The sequence below is a fragment of the Crinia signifera genome, chromosome 8 (assembly GCF_055691185.1).
Source record: "Crinia signifera chromosome 8, ASM5569118v1, whole genome shotgun sequence".
In the NCBI taxonomy this organism is placed as follows: Eukaryota; Metazoa; Chordata; class Amphibia; order Anura; family Myobatrachidae; genus Crinia; species Crinia signifera.
This window is the reverse complement of record NC_139224.1, coordinates 47,916,777-47,939,078: the sequence shown is the minus strand read 5'-3', so window position 1 is coordinate 47,939,078 and position 22,302 is coordinate 47,916,777. Positions and strand designations below refer to the sequence as shown.

At 41.6% G+C, this 22,302-nt stretch overlaps 1 protein-coding gene across 1 annotated transcript in view; it reads right to left on the bottom strand.

Annotated features, from left to right (window-relative positions):
• Positions 1-3,709: 3,709 nt before the first annotated feature.
• The window catches only part of LOC146026011 (protein Wnt-7a), a 74,892-nt gene continuing 56,299 nt past the window's right edge, over positions 3,710-22,302 (bottom strand). The window contains exon 4 of the mRNA XM_083156319.1: positions 3,710-8,096. Within this exon, the coding sequence (XP_083012445.1) occupies positions 7,617-8,096 (480 nt within the window). The 3' untranslated portion in view covers positions 3,710-7,616. The remainder of the gene's footprint in view (positions 8,097-22,302) is intronic.

Below are 22,302 nucleotides of genomic sequence, written 5' to 3'. Positions count from 1 at the left end.
AGCTGGCATGTTGGAGGCAAACACTCCAAAGCAGAGACACATTGAGAGTCAAGTTTTTACAGTTTGAGGAATGTGTTACCTTTGATTCAAATGCTGAGGCAAATGCATTGTACACAAAGACTGAATATTTCAGAAAATTCTAATTCAAGTGCTACAGTTGTCACCAGATAGGTCAAAAAACATTTGAGTGCAAGCAAAAGAATGTGAATTCTGTGAAAAGCACTTGAGCAAGCTTGGCTAGGGCGCAGAAATGTCCTGTTAAGCAATGATGAAGGTCTCTTCTGATAACCTTAAAGTTTATTCCACAAACGTCCCTACATTTTAGATGTTTGAACAGAGAATTATTTTGTGCAACAGATTATGAGCCAAAACAATACAAACCATAAAAAAAACAATGTTACAGAGAAGCATACTCTTCAACAAGTGCAGTATACGAAGTAAACAAGTTTGGGCACAATTCCCTGATATACAGTTTTTAGGTATTGATTAAATGGTTGGGAACAGGACATTATCCTTATCTTGTACCACCCAAAAGTATTACTCTAATTATAAATTTGCTCTTTCCATTGGCTTATCTCATGGAAACCATTAACTTCAAAATAATATAGGCAGTCCATGGCCTGAAATTAGATTATTTCTCTTTATTCTATAGTACTGTAGGTCACTGGCAAGACATGTTTTGTGAGATAATGGCACTTTGGTGCTGATTTTGAGTAGGATGCCAAGTGGCTGCTTTTGCATGATGCCACTGAAGACAGATTTACAAGCATCTGCTAATTCAAGTTATTTCTGGGTTACTTAAGGAAATGTGCAGCTTCAATTGGGAAACCAATCCTCCCATCAATTTTCCATCTGCAGCAGCAACTATTATTCAAAGAATTGGCACTTCTCCAGCCCAATGTTACAAGGAAGAAATCTGTCTGAAGCAGGCTTTCCTTCTTCATACGCATGACTCAGAATAGCACAAAACTTTAGCTACACTCCGCAAGACACTCCTACAAAACAGGAACAGGTGCCAACCACAACACACACATTACACACAATTGGGAACATTTCATACCTCCCAACTTCTATACTGTAGTTGTAAAAGAGGGACGCTCGCGTGGTGGAGCCAGGTGCGCGCCTGGAAGGGGGCGTGATCTATGCAAATTAAGTCACATCATATGCAAATGAGGACCACTCCCCCGTTTTCGCCCTCTGTGTCACTGAATAGAAAATTGGAGAAATCAAGAAATTATCCTCCAAGCAATTCAATTTACATATTTGTAATAGGAAATGTGAATTTACTAAAGTTAAAGTGGAGCGAGCCCTGTGATAATAATGTTATATTCAGATAGCATTATTCAGGCTTCCCTCCAGTTACCTGATCCTGCACAGCCTTTGTTGCCTGATGGCCATAAAGGCTGGGCTCATATCTGGTCCCTGTGATCAGCCATCTGTGTCCGATCACTGTGTAAAAAAAAGGTAATACTTACGTGCACCCATGAAGCAATGAATGCTGATTCAGTGAGGGCAGCTGGTCATCTTTGCTCCTGCCGGAATTTCCCTTTACAACATCAGAGGCCACAGTGGAGCATAGGATGAGATGACTGGCTACCCTCCGAGATCACAAATTTGCCTTATGGAGACATTGCTGTAGCACTACCCACAAAATGTCTCATGCTTCTACTATGTTAGTAGTTCCAGAGGCATAGCATTAAGCCATGGCATCTGAAGCAAGGTCATGTTATGGAGCCCCCTCTATATGCACAAACACACTGGAGGTCATTCTGGTTGACATGCAAAGCTGTGAAATTTGCAGTTTTTTGAGTCCACCAAACGCAGCCCACACGGCCGCACGCCACCCCCCCCCCCCCCCCCCCCCTTGCACGTTGCGATCCCCAGCACGGCTATGATTGGATTTTTAGCATAAACTTGTGTGTGGTGAGGAAATCATTCGATGGTCACCAACCATCAAATGATTTCTACAGTGCATGCAGATCTAAGACAATCTATGGTATTTTAGTTTTGTGGACTTCCTGTATGGGAAGAGGGTGGGCAGCTGATATCAGCTGGCCACCCCCTGCACCGCATCATCGGCGAATTACCATGGGAATGCAGAGCATTTTCATAGGAACACCCATGAAATGCTGGGCGTTCCCATGGGGGTGACGCCACCAAGCGGCTGCACATGTGCATAAATGTTTATGTGCATGCGCAGTCGCAAAACATTGCTCACCGTTGCGAATTCCCAACGGTGCTTGATAACTAGAATGACCTCCATTATCCCTGACAGGGAATTAACACTGACCCCCATGAGGACATATAATGCCCCCCCCCCCCCAAAAAAAAAAACCCAAAAAAAACACACACACACATTGGTTCCGACAGGGAAAAAAATAATGCACATTGGCTCCAACTGGGGAAAAAAAACACACAATTCAGTCTACACAAAAAATGAGACATCTAGATTTAATGATTGCTCCCACAGGAAAAAAAAACACATTAATTAATTTCCGGCACAGCCAGAAAAAAATAAAACAAACATTGATTCCACCTGCCCCTTACAAACGACTGACCTTACCTGATGGGCTGTCACCGAAAGCTGCAGAGCTAATTGCAGAAGACCAGCCTCCAGTTGCGCTAGAAAGTCCAGATCAATGAGTGCCTTCCTCCAGAGAGTCCATACTAGGCCAGTGGATTGAAACATGATCCCATGCCCTTCCTCCCCTGGTTACGTCAACAACATCTTTAGTCCTTGTCACCTGAGCATTTCATCAGACCCTCAACACTGTCCTCACCCCCTCAACACCCTCCTCAGTACCTTCCTCAGTCTCAGATTAGCTTCCTCAACCACAGCCCCTTCACCATTCTTAGCCACCAGTCCCTCGTCTTCCTTAGCTAAAGCCCCATCACAATCTTCAGCCCCAGACACATTACAATCAACAACCCCGGCCTCTCACCTCCTTTAGCCACGACCCATCACCTTCCTCAGCCCCCAGCCCCATCACTTTCCTCAACCCCATCACCTACCATCGCAGCCTCCCTCAGAGCAGATGGAATTACATGCAGCATTGTGACCTGTGATGTCACTCCGCCACCAACTGTTAGTTTGCGCTCCGCAAGGACCACATCTAGGAAGAGCCCAGCTCTGACCAAACCAGGCTACAAGGGAGCTGCCCTACAGGTAAGGATTCAGGCAGTTACCTGCATGGCGCCCTCTGAATTTCCGGCGCTTGGAGCTCGTGCTCCAAAAGAACCGCCATCGCTAGACCCTTGCTATTGACAAGTCAATTAATTACAGTAGCTGAAGATTGACACAGGCCACAAATGGCCGAATCTGCCATGTGTAAGTGACACTGCAAAGTATTACACAAATTCTATTGTGTTGTGTTGTGAATTTTGTATGATAAAGTTTATTTAAACTCATAATTTGCAATGTTTGCATTGTATCTTTTTTAATAATGAATATACTTTACCACCTGTTTCCCAAACTCCGCCATTACAGTCCAGGTCCTAAGGATATCCTTGTGTGAGCAAAGGTAACTTAATTAGTACCTCAGTCAATTTGATTTGAGCAATGATACTCAAGTATAAATACCCTTAAAGCCTGGACTGTAATGGCGGAGTTTGGGAAGCTCTTCTTTACAATTACCACATTATAACTTTTACTTTATAGAAAGTTCTATCATTGATCTAAAGATTGAAGGAGAAAAGACAAAAAGAAATGTTTCAGATCCATATTTTTATTGCGGCTAAAATGGATTATTGAGTAGCTGATATAGTAACTGAGTTCACACTGTATATACTGATCAATGGAAAAAAACAACAAGTTCTGATAGTCATCCTATCTGAGTGCATTAAGATGAAAACAAACTGCAGAATTAGAACTATGACCATTAAAGATCCAGGACATATTCTGGACTGTAGGATAATGTGTCAATACAATTTAGGCTTTTTCCAGTAGTATAACTGTTCGTAGTGAACTGTAGCATAGTCATTTTTGTTGCAATAAGCAATAGCCTTATCAGAATGACTATATATCAGTAGTTAATTGAACAAGATAATTCTTTATAAAAAATATTTGTATTTTTTTATCAGTTCAGTAGTCTGACAATAAATTAATCTAATCTAAATTCTATTCTGACATCTTATACACTGATGTACATTGGTCTAACACTGTTTACAAATGAAAAACAAAATGGGTGCAAGGACTAAAAAAAAAAATACTGGTTTGATATTAAATTCTGTTTGGGGCAATGATTTTTAATACTTTTTTTTTTTGCATAACATATTTTTTTTGCATCACAAATAATTTTTGTTGCATGTGGGACAATGTGTGCAGTAGCTGCAAACAATTGGATGCAAACCTGTAAGCTTTGCACGTTATCTCTGAAAATGAGACGGTATGTCAAGTTAGTTTTTACAGTCACAGTCTACAGTCTGTCACTGATAAAATCAAATTTGACAGTAACACAATATAGAGATTTAATGGGCAGCATACACAGCACATTTGCTAATAATAACCCAACAGTTTAATGACATGCGGGAAGCAAACTCAGATTTTTTCCCCCTCTTCCGAATGGGATAAGCGAACAAATATTTAATGCTAATCACAAATTTAAGCCGTGTGATAAGTTGAATGCTAAATGACCTCTACCAGTTGTGTGTATTCTGCAAATTGGCCATCACAAAAAGCACACACGACATCTATTATTGGCTAATCCAAAAGATTAATATCTTGAGATCTTATTATTAGATGTTTCAGAATGAGAAAGAAAAAAATCAGCTTTTATTCTGGAGAGCTGAATGATAACGGTCTAACTTTGTATGTATTTGTACACAGCACTAATAAGATACTGGGTGTTTTCTGTCTTTTTTAAGATTGTAGATTATAGCGTTATACAAGCAGACATAATATAAATAAAATATTCATATAAAAATAGTCTCTAACAAAATATACTCTTTTCCGTGTGGTCCATTTTCCAGAAGATTGACATTTTGTCCGGAATATTCCAACAAATGGAGTCCAAATTGTTTAAATTAGAAAAATAACGAGAAAAAAATTAAAATAACCAGAAACTTAAATATTGATAGTGATTATTCCAGACACCTACTGTAGCAGCAAACAGCATTAAAGTATTTAAGAAAACATGTCTGCTTTCACCATAAAGTAAAACAAACGAGATTATCCCTTGTGCATGACTATAAGTGGGATCTGAGTAATATATATACTATTTACACCTCCAGTTATACCAAGAGAGGGTTCTCGTTTTCTAAATAATTAAAACAAAATACATTTTTACGATCTATAGTACAGTTCCAAATGGCAGTAGGTTTTTTCTGTTAAATAAATTAATATTACTCTAAAATATATTGTTAAATATTGTCACTAATATTTAAAGTCCCTGTGCCAGTAAAACATAATAATTAAAATATATATATATATATATATATATTGTATGTGTATTCATGTGTTTGTTTAAAATATATATATATATATATATATATATATATATACACACACACACACACAGTATATAAAATATATCTATAGATAGATATATATATATATATCTATATGGGATTGATATGAAATCCCGGCGGTCAAATTCCCAACGCCGGAATCCCGACCGCCGAAATCCCGACAAGGGGGTACGTGAATTGCCCCCTCTTGTGGGCTCACTGGGCTCGCCACGCAGCGGGCCCAGTGCCTCGCTACGCTCGGCACACTAATTTATTCTCCCTCTATGGGTGTCGTGGACACCCACAGAGGGACAAAGTGCCGGGATTTCTGCAGTCGGATTCCGGCGTCGGGATTTCAACTGCCGGGATTCCGACCGCCGGGATTTCAACTGCATCCCATCTATATATAGATAGATAATCCCGACGCCGGAATCCCGACTGCCGAAATCCTGACAAGGGGGGGACGTGAATTGCCCCCCCCCCCTCCTTGTGGGCTCACTGGGTTTGCCATGCAGCGGCCCAGTGACTCGCTACGCTCGGCACACTCATTTATTCTCCCTCTATGGGTGTCGTGGACACCCACAGAGGGACAAAGTGCCGGGATTCTGCAGTCGGATTCCGGCGTCGGGATTTCAACTGCCGGGATTCCGACCGCCGGGATTTCAACTGCATCCCATCTATATATAGATAGATAGATAGATATATATATATAAACACAGACATATACAATGAAAAGGTGTCTTATTAGCAATAAAGAAATCAACCAAGGAGCAAATGCACTATAGTTAATTCTGAACAAATTGCGGTTAGATATTTTGGTATTTTCTAGCCTGATTCAGACATGTACATTATCCTGATGGTTAGCATACAAGTACAATGGTTGGGACACTGCACATGGGCAAGACCGGTTTTGTACATGTACAGAATGGGTCCTACGTCTTTGCACGTAGTGCCCCCCAAGCCCAGCCCGATTGACAGGTCGAGGAAGGGGAAGCAACCAGGTCTGTTTTTCAAAATGGAGGTATGTTCATTTTGTTGGGAGTCCTGATGTCAGTGTCTGCCTCTGCCAATGCAATTTACTGACCTCGGCTGCAGACCCAAGAGGAAAACCTGGGTAACTTAAAGGCTATTCAGATGATGGATGGTCCCATATAGGGATCCAATGGTGTGTCTTAAGATGCAACAGTGAATCACGGAAGTAGACAGGAAGGGCCAAATGTAATAGGGTGAGAGTTTCAGAAAGTGAGAGATTTTGGAAGAGTTTTACCCCTTTTTTTAAAGCAGCAATCAATTACACTGCAAAACTAGGTTGATTTTGCCATGTAAATGATTGCTGCTTTAAAAAACATGGGAAACTTTCTGAAACTCTCACCCTATTACATTTAGCACGAAGTGTCTATTAACCCTGGACGCCTCCTTTTACATTAAAGTGGATGTACAGCACCCTACAACTTATATGATAATGTAGCAGGAGGCATCTGGTGTTAATAGACAAATACAGTCTGCTTCCATGATGTGCTCTTGCAACACAAGATGCACCATCGGATCTCTATGCAGCACTATCTATCACCTTCAGGTTATCAGATCTGAATCAGGCCTAAAATCTGCATAATGTACACTCGAAATGCAGACATTAACACACATTTATTCATAACTCATCTCAACTTGGATAAATGGTAGCCATTAGTGTAATAACTCTATTTTTCCAGAATTAGTTTTATGTTCCAAAATCCATATTTGAATTTTGTTCTTATGTGAACCACCAGTCACCTGATCTATCTGTATATATTCATAAAAAGGACTGAAAACAGACTCCACCCACTTGTCTGACATCACACTGTTGGAAGTTATGGGATGCATTACTGAATGTGTTAAAAAGACATAGAGAACATCTCATATCATTAGTTAACAGTTCCTTTGCAAATCTAGGTGTAACTGAACACAATTCGTACAACTCTACGCCGAAGAAGTTTTTATATATGCAAGGCTGTGCTTGAAGGAGTGATCTCAGAAGTACTCAAACAAAAGACAGCAAGGGTCTATTCACTGGGCTTCCTGAAACGCAAAGGGACTCTGGGCCACAATCCTGCAGCATGTGGCTTGAGATCTTGTGCAAATGTATAAGGTATAAGTTCCCAGGGTTGAAACGTGTTCTCATCCGGGTTATAAGCTCATTTACAAGTGAATACTTCTGTTCTTTCACTGCACGTGTTACATTTCACGTAGCAGCACCAGTGGAATTTACAGTTACACTGCCATATCCGAGAGTACTGGTGAGTGTTGTACCCTCTGCCACAGCACATTAAGTCACAACCGCTATTGTGTTGGGCTGTCTTGTTGCACATTCTGCCTTGTGTCCCCACGCTGCCACTCACTGGGTCTTCGTCACAATAATTTGGAGATTTTTCAATAAATACCAAGTCTGTATCCATGGGTTTGCGATAAGACAGTGGCTTTTTAATTTTTAGGAACATTGGGCGCTTATTTCTGCTAGCCCGGACTGGTTCAACTTGAACAGCCTCATTGTATTTGTCTTTCAGAAGAAATCCCACCTCCCGGAACTTGGGTAATGTGGTCCAACATGTTTTTGTGGTGCAAGATCCGGACACTCCATGACATTTACACTCCAGTTTCATGTTTTCTTCCAAGAGCTGCAAAAAAAAGAGAAAAACAATATATTATCTGTATAATTATATAGAATGTTGTATACATCTTTATATATGCTATGACTGGTGCTTGTTTAATATTAAGGAGCCCATAAATTTACTGTATATTAAGGAAATTCTCCGATCCTCTGTTGCGTCGGGAATATTAAACATGTAAAAATCCTGATCCCAGCGGGGATTGTGGAATTGAGACTATTTAACATGCATGGGACTGTATTCCATCCCTGCCACTATTTCCAACAGGGGAAATAGTGGCAGCCACTTATTCAATGTTGTCATTTCCGACAGCATTGAAGGCTGAATTTTAAAAAAAGGATCCGACTTTAAAACCAGTTGGATCTGTTTTGCCGTAAATGGCCGTGGATGTCGAATTCACGGTCGGATCTCGACAATCCATGGACGTTTTCGATGACACACCCCCTTTTTTGATAGTGGACAGGCAGAACACTGAATTCTGCCTGTAGATATACTGTTGAGCTGGGCAAAAATGGCCTGGGATGCCGACTGTCAGGACGTTCCGACAGATGGAATCCCGCATTGAATACCATCCTTAATATCCCCGTTCCCTCATCCGGTCGGGCGCAGGTATATGAGTTTTGTCTAGCTGGTTGCTTTTCTGCTTAACTTGCAAAAATGAACATGGACATCTCAGAGAAACCATTGGTGACTAGTACAATTCATGTAAGAAAGAAAAAAGTCCCAGACTTGTTCCAAATGTGTAGCATCCCCATCACATTAAACAAATACACACAGTCCCAACAAATTCTGCTACTGTTTTATTCTGTCTCTTTTGTCAGATGTGCTGGAACTGTATAAAATAATAGAAGACAAAGAAAAAGCAAATCTTAGTGCTGGCAGGCCATAATCTAGCTAAGTACCAAGCTGAGCCGCTAATTTAAGCTGTCAATAAATTGCCTATCCATCCATGTGTCCCTAATACGCCTCTTCCAAACAGCATCAATTTTCTATCCACGTATTTCATTAGCAGCCAAGCTGCAGACAATGGCAACGCTCGGAGGGAATAAACAGTTTGATTGGAAAAAGCTGAGTGTGCTTGTAAAGTGGATCAACAAGCGAAACCCTCCGCTGTCCGTGGAGCCCCTAAGCAGTGTGGTACAATATGACAGCTGAGTCAGGAGCTTGCTGAGCTGAGAGCATTCTGGGACTTGTATAAAGTACCTGGCATGGGACCACTCTGTGGGTCTGGTGTCTGTTCTAAACTGATAACTAATTAAAAGTGCTCCCATTTGCCTACTTTCATTGTATTTCACCCTGAGAGGTTAAGAGGTCAGTTTGTCCTATGGAACCTTATAATGCTTGCTCAAAAGAGAGAATTGGACCACGGAGTACACCAATTAAAGAATCTGCACAAATACTTAGAATTGTTCATAGAAGACAGTACACAAAAGGGGTTGGGTGTCCGACAAACAGGATGCTGACGGTCAAAATAGTGGCATCCCAACGGTTAGAATCCTGGCACATTTTAGGAAGTTCTGTAATCCTTATCCTCCCCCTTAACCCTAACCCACCCTTAAGTAGCCTAACCCTAACCTTTTGCCTCCCACAGAGTAATCTTAACTTTCACCTTCTGCAGCCTGACTCTAACCTCTAACTCCCACAGCCTAACCCTAACCATCCTTTCCTGCAGCCAACCATAACCTTCCCCTCCAGCAGCCTAACCCTAACCTCTACTACCTTGCAGCCTAACCCTAGCCTTCCTTTCCCACAGCCTAATACTAACCTCCCCCTCCCGCAGCCTAACCTTCCTCTCCCGCAGACTAACCCTAACCTCCCCCTCCCGCAGCCCATCCTTCCTCTCCTGCAGACTAACCCTAACCCCCCCTCCCACAGCCTAATAACCCTAACACCCCTCTAGCTGCCTAACTCTCCTCTCCCACAGCCTAACCCTAGCCTCCCCCTCCCGCAGCCTAGCCTCTCTCTCCCACAGACTAACCCTATCCTCTCCTTCCCGCAGCCTAACCCTCCTCCTTCACAGCCTAACACTAGCCTCCCCTTCCCGCAGCCTATCCTCCCCCTCCCGCAGCCTAACCCTCCACAGCCTAACACTAGCCTCCCCCTCCTGCAGCCTAACCTCAGCCTCCGTAGATTCACCCTAACCCTAGCCACTACCCCCCCCCCCAGGCTAACGTCAGTAGTACTGTGAACCTGTCTGTATATAATGATGGGATAAAGACAGTTTGCTATACTTACATAATAAAACAGATACTAAGAACGCTTTCGAGTTTTAGAAACACTGTACAGAATAAAATATTACAGCACATTTTGTAATATGGAAACCAGCACACCATGTTTTAAATATGAATATCCTTGTAAATCACTGACAGTTTATTATTAATAAAAACACATTTGAGATATTATAAATATTCTTATCTACAGAGATTGAATGTAATTTTTATATACAGATATCAGAGATCATTCTTACATATTGAAATACTAGAGTTTTGTATATCTTACTTGCCAACTTTGGGGCTTATATGGATGCTGGAGGGATATGAGGGCACACTCATGCCATGGTGGCCTAACCCCATAATTATTATTATCATTATTCATATTACATTTTTTTATAAGGCGCCACAAGTGGTACGTAGCGCCGTACATAAGGCACACATTAGAATAATATTGGGTACACAAGACTAAACATAATAGTAACTGAAGAACAAAAGCAGAGCACAGGTAACAATTAGCAGCACAATTCTTAGAACACGATACAGCTGAGATGTTGGGAAGCAGAGGAACAGTCTGCATGTTACCAGGGGCAGGTGTCAGTGGTAGAGATGAATGAACGCAGGTGAGAAGAGATGCGGGTATAGATGGGAGCTGAGTAAGAGAGCTGTAACTGAAGTGTAAGAAGAGGTCTATGAGAACAGGAGGGAAGAGGGCCCTGCTCCAAGAAGCTTACAGTTTAGAGGGAGAGGGAGACAGACAGGCGACATGAGGTGCAGGCAAGGAGACCTGAGGGCAAGAAGTGAGGTCAGTGGCAAGGATGGATAGGACATGAAGAGGTAAGTAGGGAGAGTAGCCTCGGTACTAGGTTGTGGAGAGTGGCCTCGGTACTAGGTTATGGAGAGCGGCCTCGGTACTAAGTTATGCTACTCCTGAAGGCTATCAGTTGAGGCAGCCTTATTGGGCGCACTATGTAGGATTACCCTGGGTGGATAAGGTTGTGTCTACAATGAATTACAGAGAATGCGGTGGTTACAGCATTATAAAGCTTGTAGTAGGGTCCTAACACAGTGAGGCCCATGTATTTTACCTCCCATCCACAAGTGTACCAGGTGAGGCAGCCATGGTGGGCGCACTACAGTGATTACCAGCATTGCGAAGCAGTGCAGTGATTACCAACATTGCGAAGCAGTGCAGTGATTACCAGCATTGTGAAGCAGTGCAGTGATTGCCAGCAGTGCGAAGCAGTGCAGTGATTACCAGCATTGCGAAGCAGTGCAGCGATTACCAGTATTCCAAAGCAGTGCAGTGATTACCAGCATTGCAAAGCAGTGCAGTAATTACCAGCATTGCAAAGCAGTACAGTGATTACCAGCAGTGTGAAGCAGTGCAATGATTACCAGCAGTGCGAAGCAGTACAGTGATTACCAGTATTGCAAAGCAGTACAGTGATTACCACTGCACTGCGAAGCAGTGTAGTGATTACCAGCAGTGCAAAGCAGTACAGTGATTACCAGCATTGCGAAGCAGTACAGTGATTACCAGCATTGCGAAGCAGTACAGTGATTACCAGCATTGCGAAGCAGTACAGTGATTACCAGCACTGCGAAGCAGTGCAGTGATTACAAGCATTGAGAAACAGGGGACAGGGCTACGATAACACAATCCAATGTAAATAGCTTCATTGTACACCCGGACTGCACCACTTATTTATTTATTAACTATTCATATATAGCACATCAAATTCCATTGCGCTTCACAACTGGAAATAAAGATACAACAAACTGGGCAGTTATACAGTCAAAATGGTAGGAAGGAAGGAAAGCCCTGCTCACAAGCTTACAATCTATTGGGGAATAGACATTGATACACTCAGAAAGAGAAGCAGCAGACAATGAAATGCTTTTCTGGATCGCTGGTATCGCCAACCGAGATTCGGAGGCCTTCTGGTCTTTCTAAGTAGGCAAGTCTGTCTTACAGGAAGATGTACAGATGTCATATATCATTCTTCCACACATACAGTAGTAGATAGTAGACATTTTACATATAGGTGTATTGAACATGTGACATGTATTTAAAAAGACTCTCCAACTGCTATGGAACAACACATCCCAGCATGCTAAATATGTGTCTGGTCATGCTGGGATTTTTAGTTCCACAACAGCTGGAAGGCTGCATGTTAAATAGCCCTGTTAAAGGGCCTAATTCGGAGTTGTATGATATTTGCATAGCGGCAGGGAAGCAGCTGGGCACTACCATACAGCTATATGCTAATGCAGTACACAGATGCCCCGAGCCTGCTTCTGTGACACACTGCTGCATTTCAAGATGGGTCATCTGAGTAACCTTGAGATTACTCAGATTTCCATGTCAAATCTGCAGCAAAGGTCAGTAAATCTGTGTCTCCAGACACTCACTTCGGCACTACTATAAAACAGAGACGAAACACTTCTGTTTTGAGGAATGGACCTGGTTGCTGGCCCTAGAGGGCACTGTAGCGGGCAAGGATGCTGGACGCATTCTGTATATACACAGGAGGGGTCCTACACATGTGCAGTGACACCACCATCAGTCTTGTACGCTAACCCTCAGAATATAGTAAAATGCCCAGATCATGGTGTGATATGATTTGTCGCCATTCATAATATTAACATGAGAACGTTGTCATAATGCATGCAGCATGTAGACCATGCAGCCCTACTCTTCAGGTATCCTCTTTGGGAGACACTGCTTGGCACTTTGCGGTGCATGGCTGGACTGTCACAAGGACACGCCCCCAAAGCATCCCAATTTGTTGGTGCTTGGGCAGGGTGGACTAAATGACACAAATTTGCATCATTGCTAGTGCCCCTCCACTCAATGCTACGATTTCCCTGTTTACTCGCTTCATGCTGCCCACTACAAGCGGAAGCGGGTGGGATGTGGGTGAGCTGGCGACTCTTCCGTGGGTGCAGAGACCTGTCAGAAATAAAACATTGAGTCCCACGCAAGTTTCAGGAGAATTGGCAAGTATGACGTACAGTCTGATGAAATGATAGAATGTGAAAATGTCAACCATGATGATCTAGCGGTGACTTACCTGCTGCTGACGGCTTGTGCAACTCCAGTCTTACGGGCCCTGGTGGAGTCAACTGATGAAGTGGCATTCTGGTAAGTACACAGTTTCCTGTCAACATTTTAAAAATGCTGACATCACAACTATTAACAACATAATGACTGCATACATATATAATAGATATTCATATATACAGATATAACAAAAACTCTAACATGCAGATATCACAGACCATTATTACATACATGTATAAACAGACTTTTTATTTTAACAGACTTTATTAAATACAGATATAACCATTTTAAGATGTAGGTATCACAGACCATTCTTTCATACAGATATTACATTATTTAAATCCAGATATCATGGACCTATATATTTAGAGACCTCAATCAGCATCACTCCAGGACGACAGTAATAAATGCTGTTTTTTAATGTCTACAATGTTTTAAGCATATGCTCATCTTCAGGACATAAAAGGTTTGTCTACTATACCCTATACATGTAGTGTAGACATTCTTAGATACAGATATCATTGACATTCTTGTATCTATGATTCGTGTCACACACAAAGAGAAAAAAAGATGCAGCACTATTCAAACATTGCTAAAAAGAACTGTAATGCATTCTCCATTAAATGTAGCAATTTTTTTTTTTTTTTGCATAATCTTTACCAAAGTTATGGGCTTACCCTAACTCACCTATATGGTCCTCTGGCAACTCAAGTAATAATACCAAGACTCAGGGATTATTAGAACCGTTTTCTCACCCATCAAAATCGTGGCAATGATGTGACATCACTTACGGTTCCGGCTACTGCTGTACCGGAAGTTCCGGTGTCTTAAACATTTTCTAGCTTTTAAGCCAGACACCCTTTCCAGAGGTCATCTAAGCCCTGAAGAAAAGACGAGAAAGTCTTAAAACGCATTGGCCTCCTGACCATGTGCTATCCAGAACTGCCCAGCAGAATTGGGGCAATTCTATGCCAGATAACCTAGGAACCATAGCAGGATTTGTCAGGAATACTCTGCTAAACACCTCCTGCGGCTTCTCCACCATCTTTCTGGTATCACCCAATCCCTAGTCTTATTTAAAGTTGCATAATATGGGACTGCTAAAATGTCAACATTTACCAAGCTTTGAAATGCTTTACTTGGCCCTTGTAACTATCGTCATCTTCAGATGGCTTTAGCATATAGTAGCCTATGAACCACTGTTTTGCATATGTCCTCCCAATGGCCCATTCTCATGTATGTACAGCCAATCACTGTGCTTCTAACCTTTCACTGGGAACGGGCTTCCTTGGAAACTCTGCCCCAAAACTCGTTTGGTGATAATGGTCAGCAATAGTTTGCATTACGTCATAGCTATTATTGGTGATACTTGCACAGATTTAAAACTTCAGGATGTGATAACTATTCACCATAATAGAAAAATTCAGCATTACTACTAAACATGTACAAGAAAAGTATTTTTCTTCTGAATGCATAGCGAGAACACATATTTTCTTTTTTTTTTGTCTTTAAATAAATCCTAATTCTCTTATCTTTCAATATGTCGTGTACCAGTCTATTGCGCTTTGTAGGGAGTACTGTATTCCCATAGAGTAATAACCGAGGTGAATTACAAATGATATAATACACCTTCCCTGTATTACTCATCACACAGCAATGTTCCAGACATCCAACAACTGTATTTGAAAATACATTCATTTTGAAACCTGCAGTAAAATTAATTTCATTATAACCATAAAGCTTAATACATAGTGCTTATCTACAGTATATAAATATATGCTGGGCCACAGGAGAACGATGTAGTGCATACAAACTGACCGATATTGTTCACGATAACAGTCAGTGACATCAACCAACTGCCGCTTCCTACATGCAGTCGCTGATGATATTGTGCGATCGTGCTGCATGTAGAGATATTGAATGTACATATTGGACGATATGCACACGATATCATTGACAATATCGATTTTGTCCATATCGTTAATGATATATTGCCCCGTTTGTATCCAGCTTGACAGAGGTACTAATTCAGTCAGGTTACTAATCATAGATATCTGTAAAACCTGGACTGTTGTGGTGCATTGAGGACCGATTTTGGGGAGTTCGGAAAGAGAGACATACTAATTTCCTGGCTTCTAAAGCTGTAGTTTAGAGGACTGAACAAAGGAGTCACCAGAGTATAAAATAAAGAAATAACTTTTGGTTACAGTATGTTCTCCATTATTCTCACCCAAGATGTGCGGTCTCCTTCATGCCCTAACCTATACAGTATTGCCTCTCACTGACATCATCTATATTGACTAATCTATATATGATTCCTTGTTACAGATGATGATCAAGGCAGACATCAGCCCCATAACAATAAAGCATCAACAGAAAATACATATCCCACAATACAAGGTTTATTAATGAGATTAAGATCCAGACAATGCAATTCTGACTTTATATTGAGTTATGTTACGCAGAGCTTTACATAGACAAAATCTGTCATTCACACCAGTCCCATTGCGGTAGGCAAGACCTCCACTATCAGAGATTTCACCATATTTCCCACATTTACCGTAGTAAATTCGGAGGTTGAACTAAATAGTCTATTATGCATTGCCTAATAGAAATAGAAATTCTCTCGGCATCTGAATGACTCTTTGTATCCCTTTCCACCTGAAGGGGCTACACAAGTATCAGCGCTGTGTGCTGAGCGATCTGTCAGGGCCAGTGTTCTCCGGTGAGAACACTGGCCCTGACCGATTAATATCCAGCATGCTGGATATTAATCGCCATGCGTTAGCGACGCCGCACATCGCTATGGCCTCTACACATGGAACGTTCTAGTGAGATCGCTTAGAAAATGCCCCTAAATTTCTATGTGTGTAGGCCCCATAAGTCCTAAGTCTGAGTCCTAAGTGTGAGATTTGAAACACAGGGGCAAATGTATTAAGCCTGGAAAAGTGATAAAGACATGATACAGTGGACCAGCCAATCAGCTGTGTTTGAACAATAACAGTTAAGAGTTGATTGGCTGGTGCATTATAACCTTCCACTTTATAACTTTACCAGGCTTAATACAGTTGCCCCACATTTCCAAATCGTGTCAGACCCGACACCTTTTCTGAAAGGCCCCAGAGGCTGCAACACCACTAAGCAAGAGGCATCACCATGGAGCTCTCCAAACAGGTCAGGGACAAAATTGTTAAGAAGTACAAGTCATGGTTGGGTTATAAAAAAATATCCAAATCTTTGATGATCCCCTGGATCACCATCAAATCCATCATCTTCAAATGGAAAGAAAATGATATCACAACAAACCTGCCAAGAGAGGGCTGCCCACCAAAGCTCAGAGTTCCACAGCAGAGACTTGTGTATGTGCGCATGGGACTACAATAAGCCGTACATCCATAGAGCTGGGCTTTATGGAAGAGTGGCCAGAAAATTTCATTACTTAGTATTAAAAATAAAAAGGCACATTTTGAGTTTGCCAAAAGGCATATAGATGACAGCCCAAATGTATGAAGGAAGGTGCTCTGGTCAGATTAGACTATAATTTAACTTTTCGGCCACCAAGGAAAAATCTATGTCTGGCCCAAACCCAACACACCCCATCACCCCAAGAACACCATCCCCAGTGAAACATGGTGATTGCATCATTGTGCTGTGGGGATGTTTTACAGCAGCAGGTACTGGGAAACTGATTTGAGTTGAGGGAAAGATGGATGGTGCTAAATACAGGGCTATTCTTGAGCAAAACCTGATTCAGTCTGCCTGTGATTTGAGACTGGTACGGAGGTTCACCTTCCAGCAGGATAATGACCCGAAGAATACTGCTAAAGCAACACTCTAGTGGGGAGACATTTAAATATGTTAGAATGGCCTAGTCAAAGCCCAGATCTCAATCCAATTGAGAATCTGTGGTCAAACTCCAAGATTGCTGTTTACAAGTGGAAACCATCCAACATGAAGGAGCTGGAGTAGTTTTGCCTTGAGGAATGGTCAAAAATCCCAGTGGCAAGATGTGACAAACTCATAGAGACTTATGAAAAGTGACCTGCAAAAAGTGGCTCCCCTCTACTGACTTTAGAGGGGTGAATACTTGAAGTTTTCTGTTATTTTGACCTATTTGTAGTTTTCTTCACAATAAAAAACATCGACTTCAACTTCAAATATGTAGGCATGCTCTGTGATGAAATGATGCAAACATTCAAACAATCCATTTTAATTCCAGATTTTGAGGCAACAAAAAATAAAAAAAAGCCAATGGGAGGGCACTGTAAGGCTACTGGTATTAGTCATAAACATTGTGCTTGTTGATAAAAGAAATACGTACTTAAACCATTTGTATTATATTTATATTTAGTTATCAGGTTATTGGAATGAAAGGTTGAATTTAATGGATGTTTCTCTTTTTTCAGTAAATATATATGAAGGATTTTATTTTGGAAAGTGTTTAATTTACTTGACACAATATTATCTTTATGTTGACAGTGAATTCTTTATGCAACAAGTAGGCACTGCTATGGGCACCAGGTGTGCCCCAGCTACAATATAGTAAATGAATCATGTCACACTAGGAAGAGTCAGTGGTTTGGACAATACCTACTCTTCTGAAGAAGCCGCTGAGTTGAAGGCGGGGAAACGCGTCAAACTAGCCAGGTGCCGGTACAAACACGCCACGCAGAGTCTCCAGCCACTCGACTCCCAAGTGTGGAAGAACCCCAAAAGGCTGCATTGAGTGCAGAGAATCAGCAGCCGGGACACCACCACCTTACACCAAAGGTCAAAATCGGAGGAGTGGCAAGTTTTAGCTCAATTGAGCCCCATATTCTGTGTCATTTAACTAACACATACTATTCAAAGCATGCATGCTAATTACTAACATGGAGCTGTGAGAGAGCTAACCAATGGGCAAAAACTGCTGCTTGAAGCGTGGAAATATTAACTTGGTGATTATTTAACCCCACTAAACATTAACCTCACTAACCCTATATATACTGTAGGTGCAGTAGAGACTATTTTATAAAGAGGTTCCTACAATCAGAACCCTTCTTTTTTATATATTTTTCTTTTTCCTTGCAATTGCTTTTTCATATTTTTGTGTGGTACTGGCCGGTACCTGTATTGGAATATTCTATTGTGTATATTTTATTGTATTAATATATAAACAGTACACTTATATCTGTTTTAAAATAAAATATTAGAATTATATACCTGGCTCTGAGCTATCTCTAAAATTTTTCCTTTTGTATCTTGTTTTAAGGGGTGGGGTATCCCCTTATTAGAGACAGCTGCAGACCCAGGTGGCTATACTATAGATCTGCGCTCTGACATCTTGTATTTCCAGTTTAATTTACTTGACACAATATTATCTTTATGTTGACAGTGAATTCTTTATGCAACAAGTAGGCACTGCTATGGGCACCAGGTGTGCCCCAGCTACAATATAGTAAATGAATCATGTCACACTAGGAAGAGTCAGTGGTTTGGCACGGTAATTTGGTGGGGGCAGGTCTGGTATCCTGGGAAAGATTTATTGATGATGTCCTTTTTGTTTGGAAAAGTTTACAATCCTTCTATGAGAAATTGAATAAAATATGTAGGTTAACTTATTCTATTAGCAAAAAACATTTAAACTTTCTTTCATATATATGAACTGCTTTGTTTGCTTCAATGCATACAGCTGTAATTAATCATTATTTAATAGGGGGAGGGGGTGTTTGCACTGTATTGTTATCTAAGGACTTATTGTACAATGCAGCTATACTAAAACACTTTAACAAAGGACATTAAACTGTGGCTGTGGATCCTGCATACAAGACACTGGTGTGATTTCTATCCTCTCATCTCTGTAATGAGCCAGAGTGTGTATGTGAGCAGCATGCCAGCTGTAATGTATTCTGTAATCAAGGAGGCTGGCTCATTGCCATTGGTCCTTGCTCCTGATAATAGACACCCCTGCCAGTGATATTACCTGGATTTGCTTCATTGTCTATTAACCCTGACAGCCTGAGGTTCTGGTTTATGTGCCTGAGATCAAGTCTGGAAGCCATGTCAGCCAGTTCCAGAACTCTAACTCGCCTTGTCTGGTTAAGTACCCAAGAATAAATGGTGTAGCTGGCATTTTTTCCCACTGCTTTTTTGCATATGCAAAATCATCAGGAAAATGGCAGGTGCACCATTTTCCTGGAGTCCTCTGCTCAGCATAGTGTCGCTGTCGCAATCTAGAGAGTAGGGGACCCAAATGGAATCTACACACAGGCCCCCTCCTCTCTTAATACAGCCCTGCTGTTATTGCTATCATATACAAAGCACAGACATTTCAAATTAGCACCCTCATTGTTCAAGAGAAGACGTTGGAACTGTATTTACCAGGCACAATTGCCTTAAATTTCTATCCAGGCTATGTGAATTTTACATTCCTCACAGGAGTGCTTTTTGTAGTTTACACTATCTAATGAACTATCTTGTACTGGCTTTCAAACTATGCAATAAAACAGCAACTCAGCCTAGAGCAGCAAGCAGGACCTTACATGCATACATTCATATCATACTATTTTGAGCTTGTCATAGATATCTTATGAGAGGAAGAGGGAGTCACAAATCTTCAGAATGCCAAGTATTTCAAAGAGTGGTATTCAAGAAGACTGTCTATAATGGATTGTGGTGGAATAGGGATTACAGGCTATGTAATGAAGATGAAGCCCTCTGCGTTGAAATGAGGGGTTATGTTCACCTGTAACAGCCCAAACTTTGTTTTTTACAGAAAAAAAAAACTTTTTATCTTTATTCTTCCTTCGGTGACGGCCATGTTGGACAATTATTGTGTAATTTTTTATACTTACACTTAATATATTGACCAGATATTATTTTCCTGCCCCACTACATAGAAAATATGTTTGCCCCTCTGCTCCATGGGAGATTTCTGTCCTCGCTGAGGGGGGGGGGGACATCCTAATTCTAAACATAATGAGAGATTCTACCATGCTGAGACTTGCAGTTCCTCACAAAATAAAAGAGGAAATGCAGGTGCACACTGTGCAATATAACAGAGTAAATTTGGGTTGCTTAGCATAATTGTGGCCAAAAATATGGGACCACGACCAAACATGATTATGTAACCTCATCCGGTGGGTCCCTATCACTAAATGTCAAGACCATATATGTCATGTATTCTTGCTTCCATTTCTGATGCAGGGAGCCCACAGCTGCTGCTTTATTTACGTAGAAAAATAAATGTTTTGGTTATTTCTGGGCGATTCTCCTAATCAAAGATGCTAAACTCCCTTGTTAGTCTAAGTGGGTACAGTGTCAAGTCTCAAACAGTTTGGGGTCTCCAGGTGTTGTTCCTTCAAATTAGGTATCAAGACACTACCCCCTTACTAGAACCCTGTAATTAGGATTGTCCATTTTCCATCATTGATTTGCAACCATCGATGAGCCCAGACTTGCACATGCCTCAGCCTGCACATGCATGCTCTAGAAATGTTCATCCCTGCTAAAGATGGAATTGATAGCGATGGTACTTGCTAAGTATTTCTTTGTCTAGGTCCTAATGTACAGTCTGAGAAGCCAGACTCCAGAACAGTAGTTAACTAAGAGAATAGGAGTTATATTTAATAAAGTGTGGGTTTGTAGAAGTGGAGCATAGTAACAAATCAGATTGTACTTATCTTTTATCTAGCACATTTTTAAAAGATAATAACTTGAATCTGATTGGTTTCTATGGATCAACTGGATCGTCAGAATAAAAAATAGGCAAATATGGTCTGAAGAAGTGGGCACCTGTCCCATGAAACGTGTAACAAAGTTTATACAGATTATCACATGCTGTACCTAATGACCAATATATGTCTGTATGGATGTCATACCAAAGAACTTCAATAAACAATTTATTTCAAAGAAGTGGTACTGACTATTCAGCCAGGGGAACCTCTGCCAGAAAGGACATTGTTTGCATTTGGATTCTGTTGAAGAATTTCTGGAATTTTCTCCTCATGGCAGCAAAAGCCACCAATTGTTTGGACCTAATTCCCCAAGCGGTTAGGGCACTGGTCTGCATATTTCTACTGCAGTCTGTCCTTCTGAATTCCGTGTTCATGGCTGTGCACCTTACAAAGTGCTCTATAGACATGTCATGCCACTTTTGCACAAAATAAGCATAGTGGATCGCAATGCACTTACATATATTATATAGAAAAAATGCAACTATGACTATGGGGTCTCATTATTAAAGGAAGAGTTGCCCTGTCTCTCGTAAGAATGCTTTTTATTAAAAGTTCACTTAGGGCCTTATTCTGATCGGTGCGGCCCGATCAGAATATGCGGCCGCAACCGTGCAGGCGAATCCCCGCCTTCCATACGGATCGCCACCTGCCGTCCGTACGCGGATATGTGGCGATCCGCATGAAATTGGACGGGGATACGCCTCCTCCGTCTTGGGAGCAGCCCCTGCATTCGATGGTCGCCGAACATCGAATGCAGGGCCGCACGCTCCACCAGGTCCCGCCACACAAGACCACACGGACACTTGTCCGTGTGAAATCATGTATGGGGGCGGGCAGCTGACATCCGGCGATGTCAGATGCCCGCCCCGTACCCACGCGTCACTGCCTCATTACCATGCATACGCCCCGCGTTTGCATGGGAACGCCCATGAAACGCGGGGCGTATGCATAGGGTAATGAGGCTAAGTAGCCCCTCACGCCCCTCTACGCCCCCTGTGCGGCGTATAAAGAATCCGTGCGGCGAAATCACCTGCACATGCGCAGAGTGACCTCTGCACATGCGCAGACGATCAACATCGGCGGTCCGTCCGCATGCGGGAATATCCGCACCGATCAGAATAAGGCCCTTAATCTTATCAAGAGATGAGCAACAATGATAGCAATGGTAATCCCCATGAGCAATAAGAAACTGCAGGTTTATTTAGCAAGGGTATGGGTCATAG